This window comes from Sorex araneus, chromosome X, assembly GCF_027595985.1.
Source record: "Sorex araneus isolate mSorAra2 chromosome X, mSorAra2.pri, whole genome shotgun sequence".
In the NCBI taxonomy this organism is placed as follows: Eukaryota; Metazoa; Chordata; class Mammalia; order Eulipotyphla; family Soricidae; genus Sorex; species Sorex araneus.
Genome location: NC_073313.1, coordinates 155,273,943 through 155,287,975, shown reverse-complemented (window position 1 = coordinate 155,287,975; position 14,033 = coordinate 155,273,943). Strand labels below are relative to the sequence as shown.

At 45.4% G+C, this 14,033-nt stretch overlaps 1 gene segment (V, D, J or C); it reads left to right on the top strand.

The window, feature by feature from the left end:
- The first annotated feature begins 1,514 nt into the window (after positions 1-1,514).
- LOC101539919 (immunoglobulin heavy variable 1-3-like) lies at positions 1,515-2,450 on the top strand. The segment is given in 3 exon segments: positions 1,515-1,560; positions 1,639-1,946; positions 2,427-2,450. Coding segments are annotated over 3 exon segments (378 nt in total).
- Positions 2,451-14,033: the final 11,583 nt, after the last annotated feature.

Below are 14,033 nucleotides of genomic sequence, written 5' to 3'. Positions count from 1 at the left end.
ACACACACACACACAAAAAAAAAAAAAAAAAAGGGCTGGGGAAAGCAGACTCAAAAGGCAGGCAAAATGGTACAATATATGGTACAATATATTTTTGTTTATATTAAAGTCTTTACTTAAAGACTTCTGTATCACTGTCATCCCGTTGTTCGTCGATTTACTTGAGCAGGCACCAGTAACATCTCTATTCTGTCCTGCCCTGAGATTTTAGCAGCCTTTCTTTACTCATCTTTCCCAATGATTAGAGGCTCTTTCAGGGTCACGGGAAAGAGAACTATCGTTACTGTTTTTGGCATAGAGAATATGCCATGGGTAGCTTGCCAGCCTCTGCCCATGCAGGTGGGACACTCTTGGTAGCTTGCCGGGCTCTCCAAGAGGTGTAACTTAAAGACTTACATCCTCTTTTAGTTTGAGGGTCTTTACTATTTCATTTGAATGAATTAAGTATTTATTGTATCACTTTTACATAATCTCAGCAAAGAACACTCAGTGTCATCTTTTAATTATATATATGGTTATATATAATATACATATATACACTTGATTAGCCAATATTTTCCTATGATGCATTTACCTGAGTCATTCCTGAGCACAGAGACAGGAGTAAGTCCTCAAAACTTCCAGGTGTGGCTCAAAACCAAAACAAAAATGCCCATTAGAGAATATAACTCATGAACAAGGCTTCTGAAGTGAAGTTTCAGGATTCAATCATTAGAGATTCCAAGAGGTTAAGGCCCCTGAAAACCCAGAGGCGCTCCCTGCAGGGTGGGGACCAGGCTGAAGGGGGAGCCAAGACTCAAGAGCACAGAGTTGCAGGCTCAAAGGGGTGCAGAAATGGGAGAAATGGGTGCAGAGATGTAGAAATCTCAGAAACTCAATTTCCTCCTTCAATATAAATGTTTTGCTTTTTCAAAAAAAAAAGAAAACCAAACTTATAATAAGTATAGGACACAGAAGATTAAATTTTGCATACTTATCAATTTGTGGAGGAACATTTATCATATTGATAAGGCAGTAAAGGCTGTATGCAGGTGGTGTTTCTGGACTTCTTAATATCTCCAAAGAAAAACACTGGGGCAATAGGATGTTTTTGTAGTCTCATTATAGTATTCCTTGGGGAGTTACAGGATCCCAGAAATAACTTGAGAGCCCATGTGTGTCCAGATGTCTCCAGGCCATACAGATGTGGGGGACCCCGATGGGAAGGTTCTGAAAGGGCTTGGAGGGGGAACTCTGTATGCACAGAATCCTGGGACAGGGCAGGATCTCATCCCCTCAAACAAGGATCAGAACGTGGATCTCTTCACTCCCCTTGAGGATGGATCCGGTGCTTCCACCTGCCCCTTCTTAGATTAGACCAGGCCTTCAGCTATGAATTCTACCTCCTCACCTCCTCATGAATATGCAAATTACATGAGGGACACTGAGTTAAATACAGATGTGTCTGTGTCCTGACAACATCACGCGGCAGGCACACCCACACCTTCAGAAGCACTGAGTTCATGATCCTCATCATGGACTGGACCTGGAGAATTCTCTTCCTGGTGACAGTGGCTGCAGGTAAGCACTCTCATTCCTTGGGCTGAGGGAAGGGTGTCAGTCAAGTGGAGTCCACCCACTCCTGTCTGCTGTCCACAGGTGTGAACTTCCAGGTACAGCTGGTGCAGTCAGGGGCTGAGTTGGGAAAACCTGGGACATCAGTGAAGATCTCCTGCAAGGCATCTGGATACACCTTCACCAACCACTGGATAAGCTGGGTGCAGCAGGCCCCAGGACAAGGGTTAGAGTGGATGGGAGAAATATACCCTGGCAATGGAAATACAAAATACGCACAGAAGTTCCAGGGCACACTCACACTCACTGCAGACAAGTCCAAGGACACAGCCTACAGGGAACTGAGCAGGCTGAGCACTGAGGACACGGCCGTGTATTACTGTGCGAGATACACAGTGTGACAACCACATCCTGAGTGTGTCAAAAAACTTATGGAGAGGCAGCTGTGGCGGGTGAGGAGATGACAGAAACACTAATCCTCCTGACTTCCTCCTCAGAGAGTCAGGGTCTGAGACACAGAATGGGGCTCACAGGGTCAGGTTTCATCTGAGGGAAAGGCTCAGGATCTCTCTCTGTCCTTCAGCAACAGCCAAGAGGAAGATGGCTTCTTTCGAGAACACCTTGTGTTATTCATATTTTCTTATAGGATTGTCCAGTGGAGCGTTCCAGATGGTACAGGAAGAACCACATGGACTGGTGTCATTGAAGGTTCCTGGACTGTAGATCTACCCATGGCAGACTTCTAATGTTACACACTTTGTTTTAAATTCTGTGTATCAGCAAGAAATCCTTTTCTCTGAGATGAAATTCATGCTAAGTGAATCAGTCAGCAGGAAAGGGAGAGATCAGATGATCTGTCTCATAATATGGGGCTAAAAGGATACATAGCAAGGTAGTAACAAGGACTAAGAGCAGCAAAATGGGAGAACAGATCCTCAAATTTGAGTATGTGGGGGGAAGGTTTTAACCCTGACTTCAATCTCTGAATCCTCACAGCATCCTATTCCCTGAACTCCAAGACTTGAATCTGTTTCAATCTCCCAGGACTCACAGCAAGTGCCAAGGGCTCAGAATGTTTGTCCCAGCTGCACACAGACAGGGCACTGGGACAGGATTTTTTCCTGGTGAGCAGAAGTGTGGGGGAGTCTCCTAACCCTGACCCAGGTCTAACCACACACCTGTGTTCTGGAACAGACAGGAACCTCAGTTCCCCTCACTCAGTCCCCGAGGAGACTTTCAGTTTCCTGTTCTGGGGAGTCCCAAGCCACACAGACTCCTGTGCTCAACATCTTTACATCGTCCCTTTGGTCACATTTGAAATGACAGGAAGAAAAGAAATGTATGGCTGACCTTGGGGGCATGTTTTCTGCCCTTTCTAGATTCTCAGGAAAATCCTCTCCTCTCAAAGGTGTTGAGTTCCAAAATACCAAATAGTTCTATCCATGCCCTGTTTTTCCTGATGAGGCTTTAGCATGAAGTGAGAAGCATCTCTGTGGGACTGGGAATATGTATCCCTTGCAGAGGGCGTTGATCAAATGTTTGGACCTTTGTGTCCCTGCATGTAGTTATCTTGTAACTACAGGGACTCCTGGTACAAGGAGATGGTCCATCTGTCTTTGGCAATAGATGCTCAAAGATTTATGAGTGCAACATGGCTGAAACATAGCCACTCACATGAGGCATAGACCCTTAGTCATATGACACAGCTTATGAGGAGTGCATGTTTTCTGCCCTTCCTAGAGGGGGAATGTCTGTGTTCACTAAGGAGCAGGTGGCAGAGAGAATCAGGGTATTGTTATGACTGGAAGAAACTGTGGAGCACTGGCCTTGATGCTTTAAGGCAGAGGCATGGTTGAAATATTGCTTAGACCAAAGATGTCTCTTTCCCAAGTCTCAAGCCATTGGGCACCAGTAAATCAAGGATATTCATCTACGGTATTCTTAGAAATGTCAGAGAAGTTGGCATTTCTGTGTCAGGGAGAACTACACACCTCAGGAATCAGGGTTGGCCATGTGGCACTGGGGCAGGAATTGCTCCCTGGTGAGCAGAAGTGTAGGGGACTCTCCTAGCCTGACACAGGTCTAACCATCCACCTGAGTCCTGGACAGACAGGAACCTCAGTTCCCCTCACTCGGTCCCTGAGGAGACTTTCACTTTCCTCTTCTGGGGAGGCCCAAGGCACACAGGCTCCAGTGTTCAGCATCTCTACAGGAGACCCTCAGGTTACATTGGAAATGACAGGAAGAAAGGAAATGTTTTGGCTGACATTGGGGGCATGTTTTCTGCCCTTCCTAGATTCTCAGGAAAATCCTCTCCTCTCAAAGTTGTTGAGTTCAACATTCCCAGATAGTTTGAACCATGCCCTGTCTTCCCTGATGAGGTTTCAGCATGAAGTGAGGAGCATCACCGTGGGACTGGGCAAACGTCCTCCTTGCAGTGGCCAACGATCAAATGCTTGGAATCCCGTCTCCCTGCATGTAATGATCTCGTAACTACAGGGACTCTGGGAACAAGGGGATGGTCCCTCTGTCTTGGGCAGTAGATGCTCAAAGATTTATGAGTGCAACATGTCCAGGACATAGCCACCCACATGGGTCATAGACCCTTAGTCATGTGACAGAGCTTATTAGGGGAGCAATGGTCCATAGAGGTAGAGGGAAAATGCCTTTGTGCACTAAGGAGCAGGTGGCAGAGAGAAGCAGCATATTGTTATGACTGGAAGAAACTGCTGGGGCACTGGCCTTGATGCTCTAAGGCAGAGGCAAGGTTGAAATATTGCTTACACCAAAGATGTCTGTTTCCCAAGTCTCGAGCCATTGGGCACCAGCAAATCAAGGCCAATTCATCTACACTATTCTTAGAAATGTCAGAGAAGTTGGGCCTGGGGAACTCTCTACAGGTCCAATGTCCTCTAAAGTTCAAGGGGCTGTGCCAGGGAGAAGTACAGACGTCAGAAATCTGGGTTGGCCATGTGCAACGTAAGTGCCTTACCACTGTATTATCCCTGAGCCCCTGATTATTTGGTGTGTTGTTTTTAACATTCCTGGTACACCCCTTGTTTTGTGCTCATGGATCACTCCTGGTGGGGGCATGGGAAACCACATGAAGTGCAGGAAATCAACCTGATGAACCACATGCAGGGCAGGAACCTTCCCTCTGTACTGCCTCTGCATCTCTAGTTACTGGGGACCGATCCTCGTGAACAAAGACCAACCCTGGGATGCTGTGAGGACGAACAGACAGACAGACTGAAGAGAGAAAGGGTGTTACTCAGGGAACTCACTTCCTAGTGGTCTGAGAGCTCCAAATGCCCAAAACATTGAGAGTTACAGCTTAGAAACAAAAATCGTCAGGAGAACGACATTCTTAGGTCAATTTTCTATCTTAGTCTGTCTGAGCTATGCTCTTATGCATTCGCGGGCCTTAGGTAATCGGGACAAATACCTTTAACCCCAGAGGAGTTTCCTCTGAGACAAAACACAAAAACAGCAGATACATGGACTTGCTCCAGTGGGTTTCCAGACACCAGGGCCCTGTTATCTGGCCAGTCTTCCTTTCTCCTAATCTATCTTAATACTTGGCTCCAAAATCAGTGACAATTGTGAGTGACAAAATGCATTCCTTATGTCTGGGTAGTGCGACCAACACTTAAAGTGTATTTTTAACATTGTAAAACCCGTTTAAACTTTTGCGTTTCATATTATATCATTAAATAGAAGTAATACTATACACATAACTAGATTTACATAAAATAAACATTAAAGAATATAAATTAAATTGGTTTTCATGTAATAATTACATGCCGGAATACCAGAGTTTCTGAAACTTTTCATGCTTTCAGGCACCCCCAGAACCCCACACCTGCCTTGAAGTCCTCCCTTCTCTCTAAAAGTTCAAAGAGAACTTTTTATTGAGAAGGAGGACATGCAAATATGACCCTCTCCACAGTAATGAAAACAGCTCAAACCAGCCTCAGGTTTGGGAGAGGAGTCAGTTCAGGCATTCCCAGGGCCTCCATCCTGACTCACGCAGAACCAACATGACATGTGGACTAAGCTTGTTTCTCCTGGTGGCTATGTGAGGAGATAACTCATGCATGACAGAGACACGGAGCATGGCAGTGAGGGGAGAGACAGGTCCTCTGTGTGAGTAGAGTTTCCTGGTCAGGATGCCTTTGTGTTTGCAGGGGTCCAGTATGAGTTGCAGCTGGTGGAGTCTGGGAAGACTTGGTGCAGCCAGGGGTTCCCTGAGACTCCCCTATATAGTCTCTGGATTCAATTTTGGCAACAATGACATGAATTGGGTCAGCCAGGAACCAGGTAATGCCCTAGAGTGGATTTCATACATTAGGTATGATCGTGGTTATATAAGCTCTGCCGACTCTGTACTCAACTGTATTCTTGTCCTGTCCCTCTACTCTCAGACACACACACACTCTGTCCCTTTTGAATGGGAAGGAATGGGAGTGAAGATCTACGGTCGGCAACTTCACACCTCCACTTCACTTATGACATCATTTTCATAACACCAAACATTAGCCAAGGGGCACAAATGCTGGCCGACTTCAAACATGAGTGTTGAAAGGTCAGACTGCAGCTGAATCCGATGAAGACAATGTTTATGAAAAATGAACTAGTCCCTGACGTTCCATTTGCTCTCTATGGAATGAACATCTCTGAATGCAACAGCTATGTGTACCTGGGTCAAGAACTCAACACGGGGAATGACTTGGCACCAGAACTGCGCAGGAGGAAGAGAGCAGCATGGAATGCCTTCAAGAGTGTCGAAGAAGTGGTTAAGAGGACGAAGTACCTCCAGTTCTGGGCACATCTTTTTTACTCCACCGTTCTTCCTGTACATACGCCTCAGAAACTTGGGCTCTATGAAAACAGGATGAGAACGCTATTCGGGTATTCCAAGGAAGAACCGAAAGAGCTATGCTTGGAGTATCACGTTTCACTCAAGTGAAAGAAGGAATCCAGAATTCCGACCTCCGTCAATGGTCAAGAATCAGGGACGCTGTCTTGTATGCCAAGGTTTATGAGTTCAGCATGGCTGAGACATAGCCACCCTGAATAGTTATCTCGTAACTACAGGGACTCTGAGAACAAGGAGATTGTCCGTCTGTCTTTGGCAGTAGCTGCTCAAAGGTTTATGAGTTCACCATGGCTGAGACATAGCCACCCTGAAGGGCAATAGACCCTTAGACACGTGTCCCGACAAGAGCATCTGAGTGAAGGTGAGTGAGAGAAACAGAAGGGTGATGGGTTTCCTGATCAGGATGTCTTTCTCTTTGTAGGTGTCCAGTGTGAGGTGGAGTCGTGGAGCTGTGGAGTCATTTTGAAATAATTCATTTCAAAATGAACTATTGTGGAAAGTAAAAGATCAAGAAAGGAAAGGAAAAGAGGAGTGCTAAGAAAAGATGGATGTGAGGTGACAGGGCAGGGTAGGGTCCCTGGATACATCAGTTATGTAGCAGGATAATTTAAGTAGATAGCTAACCCATTGGGTCATCAAGCCTACAGGCTTGGGACCCAAAACACAACATACGACAGTTAAGGAGGCAAACAGGAGGATGGGAAAAAATCTGGGGACATTAGTATATGAGGTTTACACTGGTGGTGGGATCGGTGGTAGAACATTATATGTCTGAAACTCTAGTTATAGCACATATGTAAATCACAGTGCTTTAATAGAAATGTATGGTTTTGGAAGAAAAATGTATATAACTCTGAAAATTTGAAGGTGAAGGAGATGCATGGGGCAAGTTTTGTAGGAGGGACACTGAGTCTCCATGCTCTAGCTGAGTATGGTACTTCCCAAAATCTCTGAACACCATCCACTTGAGTTTTCATGAAGATTTTATTCCATAAGTGAGGTTCATTATTTATTGGGCCTGGAGATTAATTGCAATTTCCAATCTTCTATTCTGGATGATTGAAGCTTAGTTATTGGAATTGAAGTTCCCAAACTTCTTCTCACATAGATAACTTTACAATTAGTCATTTCTCACAGTTAGGTGGCCTTGATACTTTCAAATTAATTTATAAACATAAGAAGGTGAACCTCTATAAAATTCCAGATTACCAAGGAAATCCAAATTAGTTTTTGTAGCTCCCTATCAAAAATGAAGACATTATATATACACGTATACATATATATGCATAATGTATGTAGAACTGTCTGCACTGTCTTCCCCTTGTTCATCAATTTGCTCGAGCGGACACCAGTAACGTCTCCATTGTGAGATTCGTTGTTACTATTTTTGGCATATTGAATATGCCATGGGGAGCTTGCTAGGCTCTGGCATGCGGGTGAGATACTCTCGGTACCTTGCCGGGCTCTCCAAGAGGGGCGGAAGAATCAAACCTGGGTCAGCAAGGCAAATGCCTTACCCGCTATGCTATGTATACATATATATATGTGTATATATATATATATTTGCGTGTGCGTATATGTATATATTCTTAGTAAATCAAATATTACTCAGGGAATGAGAGAAAGAAATTAGAGTGAGATATTATACTCACAGTACTCATATTGTCACATGTTGATACTTAAAGTAGACTTAGTTGCGGTATATAAGTACCTTGCAAAAGGTAGAAAAGCACTATGAACTAGAAAATAATTAAACATAGATATGAACTTATGTGAAATATTTTATTCAAATCACAACTAGTATAAAAACAATGTAAGATAAAATTAGGAGAAAGTGGAAGGAAAATTAATAAAATCATAATTTTGTGGTCGGGATTAATTCAAAATACAATATTCACGTTTATCTTTCTAAAATTACATTTCAAATGACGTTTTCAAAATTAGAGCCATCAAAAGTATTTGAAAAGTAAATTAAATTACAATTACAAGAAATCCTAATTTGTTATGAGTGCGCTTATGCGCTCATAGCTAATCTTGCAATGTTACATTGCCAAGCTTTCCTGCGAATAGGACAGCCTCTGAACTCCTACGGGCATGCTGAAAGGACACTTCCTGGTTAAAGATAATGCAAAAATAGATATTTGGAAATGCTTCGTGTGAATTAGGTTCTCATGGATTGTTAAAGATACATTCAGATGAGAGTCACTTTGCTGTTCTTGAGCAGATGGTACCATAAAGAATGCAGGTTGTTATTATTTTGTGTGTGTGTTTTCTCTCCCATGGTTTCCTCAAAACCTTAACAGGATCTTGGCACTACTGCCCATGTTACCATTTTGTCACCAAGAGGGAAAAATGCTGCAGGAGTGACTATTCTGTGAATATGAGCTTTGGGGGCCCCACAGACATTACACAGCAGGTCACAGAATGGACCAAAGCTTTTGTGTTTGAGAAGGGACACCCACAAAATCTCCCCCAGCTTATGAGACATTCTGTGAGGGAAGAGCTTTACACTCAAGTATGTGTGGATGCATTTTACCCTTCCTCCCCTCCCAGAGGGTAACAAGAGTGAGGGTCCTGAAGGAAAGAAAACCTTACTCAACTTTGCCCATATTCATTTAAGTCACAGTTTCTTTTTCTTTTAAATTCAGTAAGAACCATTCTTGGTATATTTTATTAATGCGCAAAAAAATATGCACTACTGGGAAAGTAATGGTGGTGGGATTGGTGTTCGAATATTAAATGTCATCAAATATTGTGAAGAACTTTATAAAAATAAAATAAAATTTAAAGTACGCACCATCATAAATCCTCCAGTATTTTTGCTAATTCCAAATAATTTTTGGTCTTTAACATATTTCTGTAACAAAGTGAAAATGTGTGTCAATAGGGTGACATCGTGAGGATCGAGTGCATCTCAGTATTGTTTAGAAAATTCACTGACTAAAATCATGAAAATCCGCACATGGGTATTTGGGTGGGGGTCAGACTACAGCTGCCTCCTCTCCTCTCACACAGATGCCCCTCACAGGACCCTCTCTCATCCTTTCTCCACGACCCTCTGCACCAGCCCTGCCCTGTCCCCAGGGCCCTGACCCAGGCTCCGACAGCCTGTGACTATGGTTTGGCATAAACGCAGTTTCCGAGACTTTGAATCATTTTAGGAAACACTGTAACTTCCAAATTGATGAATATTGATGACAGAAGCTGGCGACAGTGCGGACCTTCCCTCTGCTCCTGTCCCGGTCCCCGTGAGAACCTGTGCGTGTCGGGGAGACCTTCTCCCTGGGGGTCGGGGGGTCCTAGTCCCCGAAGGCCCCCGGACCCGGGACCGCGTGTGTGTGCGGGACTCACTGTCTGTTCATCTGCGGGACCCTGACGGACAGGGCAGCTGGGGCCCTTCCTCTCGGACCCCCGGGGTCGGCCCTGAGTCCCTCGGGTGCTGACCGCCCTCCGCATAGACACGGGAAGGGGCGCTGGGCTCGGGCGGGAGGAAGCCACGGGTGGCTCTGCCAATGCGGCCCCTCGGCCCCTGCGTGGACACAGGGAGTCCCGGGACAGGCCCAAGCGGACACCGGCTCCTGCTGACCCGTCCAGTGGCTGCGCCCGAGTCGGGCTGTCCGGGGGGCGCCGGGTCCAGAGATTGTCAGTTGAAAGGAGCGGAAGGGGCGTGTGGGGGCGGGCTGCCCCCGACCTTTGCCCCCGACCCGGAAATAGTTCCTGAGGGACACAGCGGGGGAGTGGGCGGTTCCAGAACCATCCAGGGCTCCTGCGCCAGGTACTGGCTGCTACCCCCCTTCTACCCTCCCTCCTCTCCCTCCCTCTCTCTCTCCCTTACTCTCTCCTTCTCTCACCCCCTCTTCCTGTGTTCTTCCCTCTCTCCTCTCCCTCTGGAGCTTCCCCGAGGGACCGAGGTGTAGACGCTGGGCACTGAGGCTCAGCTGAGGCGCCGTCTGCCCCGTGATTTCCTTCTTTCCTCTGCCCCACTCGTGACCCCAGTCACCCCACATTTTCTCAGCCCCCCTCTGCCTGCATCAGGAGTTCTGCTTTCCTCTGGCTCTGGAAGCACCAGAGAGGCGCCTTGGCCAGCATCTCTCGCTACTGACCGCCCTCCTGGGCCAGGCTTCTTGTTTGCGAAACAAGGATGAGTGTCTGTGGATCTCTGCAAATGTCTCCCTGCCTTTTTGTTGTCCTCGATGCACTGCCCTCTGCCCAGTTGCATGCACCCAGTAATGGGTACTCCAAGTTCAGATGGGCAGTGGGGTGTGAAGTTCAGGGGATGTGGCACAGCATTCAAACCCCCTGGCTTCTGTGTGGACACAGAGTGCCCTGGGCATTGTTTGGAGACTCATCCCACTACTCCCCAACCATCTCCCCGCTGGGGAGGGGGAAGTCAGCTGAGTGAGGGGCAGACACAGGATCTCATCATGCATCTTCTGTCTGGCCGTGTGAACACAGGCTCTGTCCACCACCAGGCTGGCCCGCACTGAGGTCCCATTGTGGATCTCAGGTAGGGCCCATATTGAGGGAATAAGTGGATGGATCTTCTCCATGGCTTTGTCTACCCTGCAAAGGGACAGGAGACTTGGCTGCTGCTTCTGACTTGGCATATGGGTGTGAACAAGGTCAACATTCTTTGGTATCCCAGGCCTGTTTAATTATGAGGAGGGTCTGGGCCCTAGGAGAGAGCTGAGCCCTTGGGAAACATGAGGTGGGTAGGGTCTGGTGCATGAGCAGGGTGCATGAGCCCCTTTCCAGCCAGCCCCTCAGCTTCCTTCCTGCATTCTCTGTCACGAGGTCTCACCAATGTCCAGAACTCTTCCTCTTCCTCTACCTAGCATGTCTGCTTTTGATATAAGAAATAAATATGGAACACCAATATATAAGAAAAACATGCATTGTGTGGTGACCTCACTTGATGCTCTCAGATGAACTACTTACATCCACAATGTGGACAGATTAGAATAAACAAATTCATCTACTTTCTGGGTACCCAAGCTGACACGACAAACAGAAATGGCATTAATAAAAAGTTCGGTAGATGAAGTTAAAAACTCAATTGGTGCTCTAAACATAGATTAACAAGAGCTGGAAAGTCTCAATGACCTTAAGAATGAGGTGCAGAAATCCTACAGGCAACAAAAAAACTTGGTAAAAGACCTCAAAATAACTCAAAGGCAAAGTAGAGAGAGAATTATTTTTAAGAGGAGCAACATAAGAATCCTCAGAACCACAGAGAGACAAGTTGGTAACCGCAACTAAGTAGTAACAGCTAAGGACATTATTGCTGAAAACTTCTCAGAGCCGAAGACCATGGGCACCCAGATCTAAGAAACCCAGCATGTACCAGCTAAGAGACACTAATTAAAAGATTCCGAGACATATCCAAATCAGAAGGAACATAAATAGAGATCAGTACTGAGAACTGAAGAGCAAAGATGGAAAGTACATACAAGGGAGTGTCCTCAGATTTATAGCAGACCTATGAAATGAATCCTCTGGGTCCTAAGATTATGGACAGATATAGTTTAAAAAAAACTTAGCAAAATGGAGCTTTACCAAGAATACTTTACGCAGTAGACTCATTTATATTCAAAAGAAAGATACCCTAATTTATGGATAAACAATAGCTCAGCAACTTCAAGGACTCAATTAATATTGAAAGAAAAACTCAAGGAGCAACTAGAAGGCAAGACAAACATAATAGTCCTCTAAAGAAAGATGACACAGAACCCAAGACACGAATTATTCTCATTGTTAATGGTCTAAATGTACTAATTTAGAGACACAGGGTGGCAAAATGGATCGAAACATTGACTGCAACATTCCTGTTGTCTAAAAGAAACACAATTTAACTAGTTGAAGCAAACACAGACTTGAAGGCAAAGACTGGAAAACTACTCTTTTAGCAAATAAAATGTTTTAAATGGTCTGGGTATTCATACTAGTATCCAATGGCATAGATTTCAGGCCGAACAAGGTTACCAGAAACAGTGAAGGTCATGTGTTAATAATCAAGAGATATGAACAGGGAGGTGCCAGTCCAGTCTCCGGCCTGCCCCTGCTCCCGGAAGACATGCCCTCACCCTGCCCTCGGTGCCATTTTGCCGCAACAGTCAGCAGTAAGAAGCTGGGCCGGCAGCACCGCAAGCCGGGGAATGTTCCAGACCCTAGAACAGGCCAATAAAACCAGGGCACGGGACAGAGAAGGTGCAGAGTCCCACCTTCTCCAAATGGAGTCCAGGTGACACTGAGCTTCTACTAGTGTAGAAGCTCTGGTTTGTGGGACTGGGATATCTCTCCAAACTGCGTGGCCACTTACGCAGCTGTGCGACCTTTCCTGATATCCAAAGAAAATGCTCAGGAACAGCTCCGCCACCTCTGAGCAGCCATTATACCAGAGGCACAGAAACCCAGAGGCTGCTGGCAGCTCCACTCGTGGACTTTGAACTAAACAATGGTCCTCTGCAGCCATGGGAGGGAAAGGGTTTTTGTCCTCATCCTTTTCCCCTCTCAGCAGCATGGCGACCACCACCGTTTAGTGCCAATTGGATGGAGAGGTAGGAGCTGGCAATGATGGAACACATGGGGAATCTCGCAATGGAGGGGGCAGAACCGGTCCTGCTTCCTGCCCTAATGAGACCCCAGGGGCCTCCCACAAATAGCTCTCCCACTCCTGAACAGCCATGATCCCAGAGGCACACAAACCAATCTCAGAATGCAGCTGCTGCTGGCAGAAATACCTCTGGTCTTAATACCAGCATCCCAAAACTTGGCGGCCAATTTCATGACCGTGCAACATCATATGCTCATTGTTATCAACAATAGAAACCATAAGATCTAATGATGCCATTCTGACAGGTCTGACTGTTGGGGGGGGAACTCCAAATAATGATAGTGAGTTTTCGGTCAAAAATTAAATGTTGTAGCAATGAGAGAGTTAATTGAAAATCATCTGCCACATAGGCAGAGGAGGAGAGGGAGGGAGGGAGGGTGTTTGGGGTTCTTGGTGGTGGATCATGTGCACTGGTGAAGGGATGGGTGTTTGATCATTGTATGACTGAAACTTGATCCTGAAAGCCCTGTAACTGTTCTCACGGTGTCTCAATTAAAAAGCATAAAATAAAAAATAATAATCAAGGGATATGTACGTAAGGTAAAAGCCACACTAGAAACATATATGCACAAAATAACCGATCAGAAAAATCCATAAAAGAACTGATAATACACTTAAAGAAAGACATTGGTAGCAATACAATAGTAGTTGGAAACTCTAAGACACTTTGTCATCCCTTGATAGATCAACTGAACTCAAACTTAGCAAAGAAATACTGGCTTTGAAAGAAAAAATGGAACAGAAGAGGCTAATAGACATGCACAGGGCTATTCATTGTCCAAAAGCCAAATACACATTCTTTTCCAGTGCACATGAAACATTTTTCCAAATAAACCACATGCTGGGACACAAAACATGCGTCCATAAAATTAAGAGGATAGAAATTGTATCAACAATTGTATCAGCAATCTTTCGGATCATGATGTACTGAAAATAGAAGTTAATCACACACAGAAAAGAAGAAGCAAATCAGACACCTGTCAATTG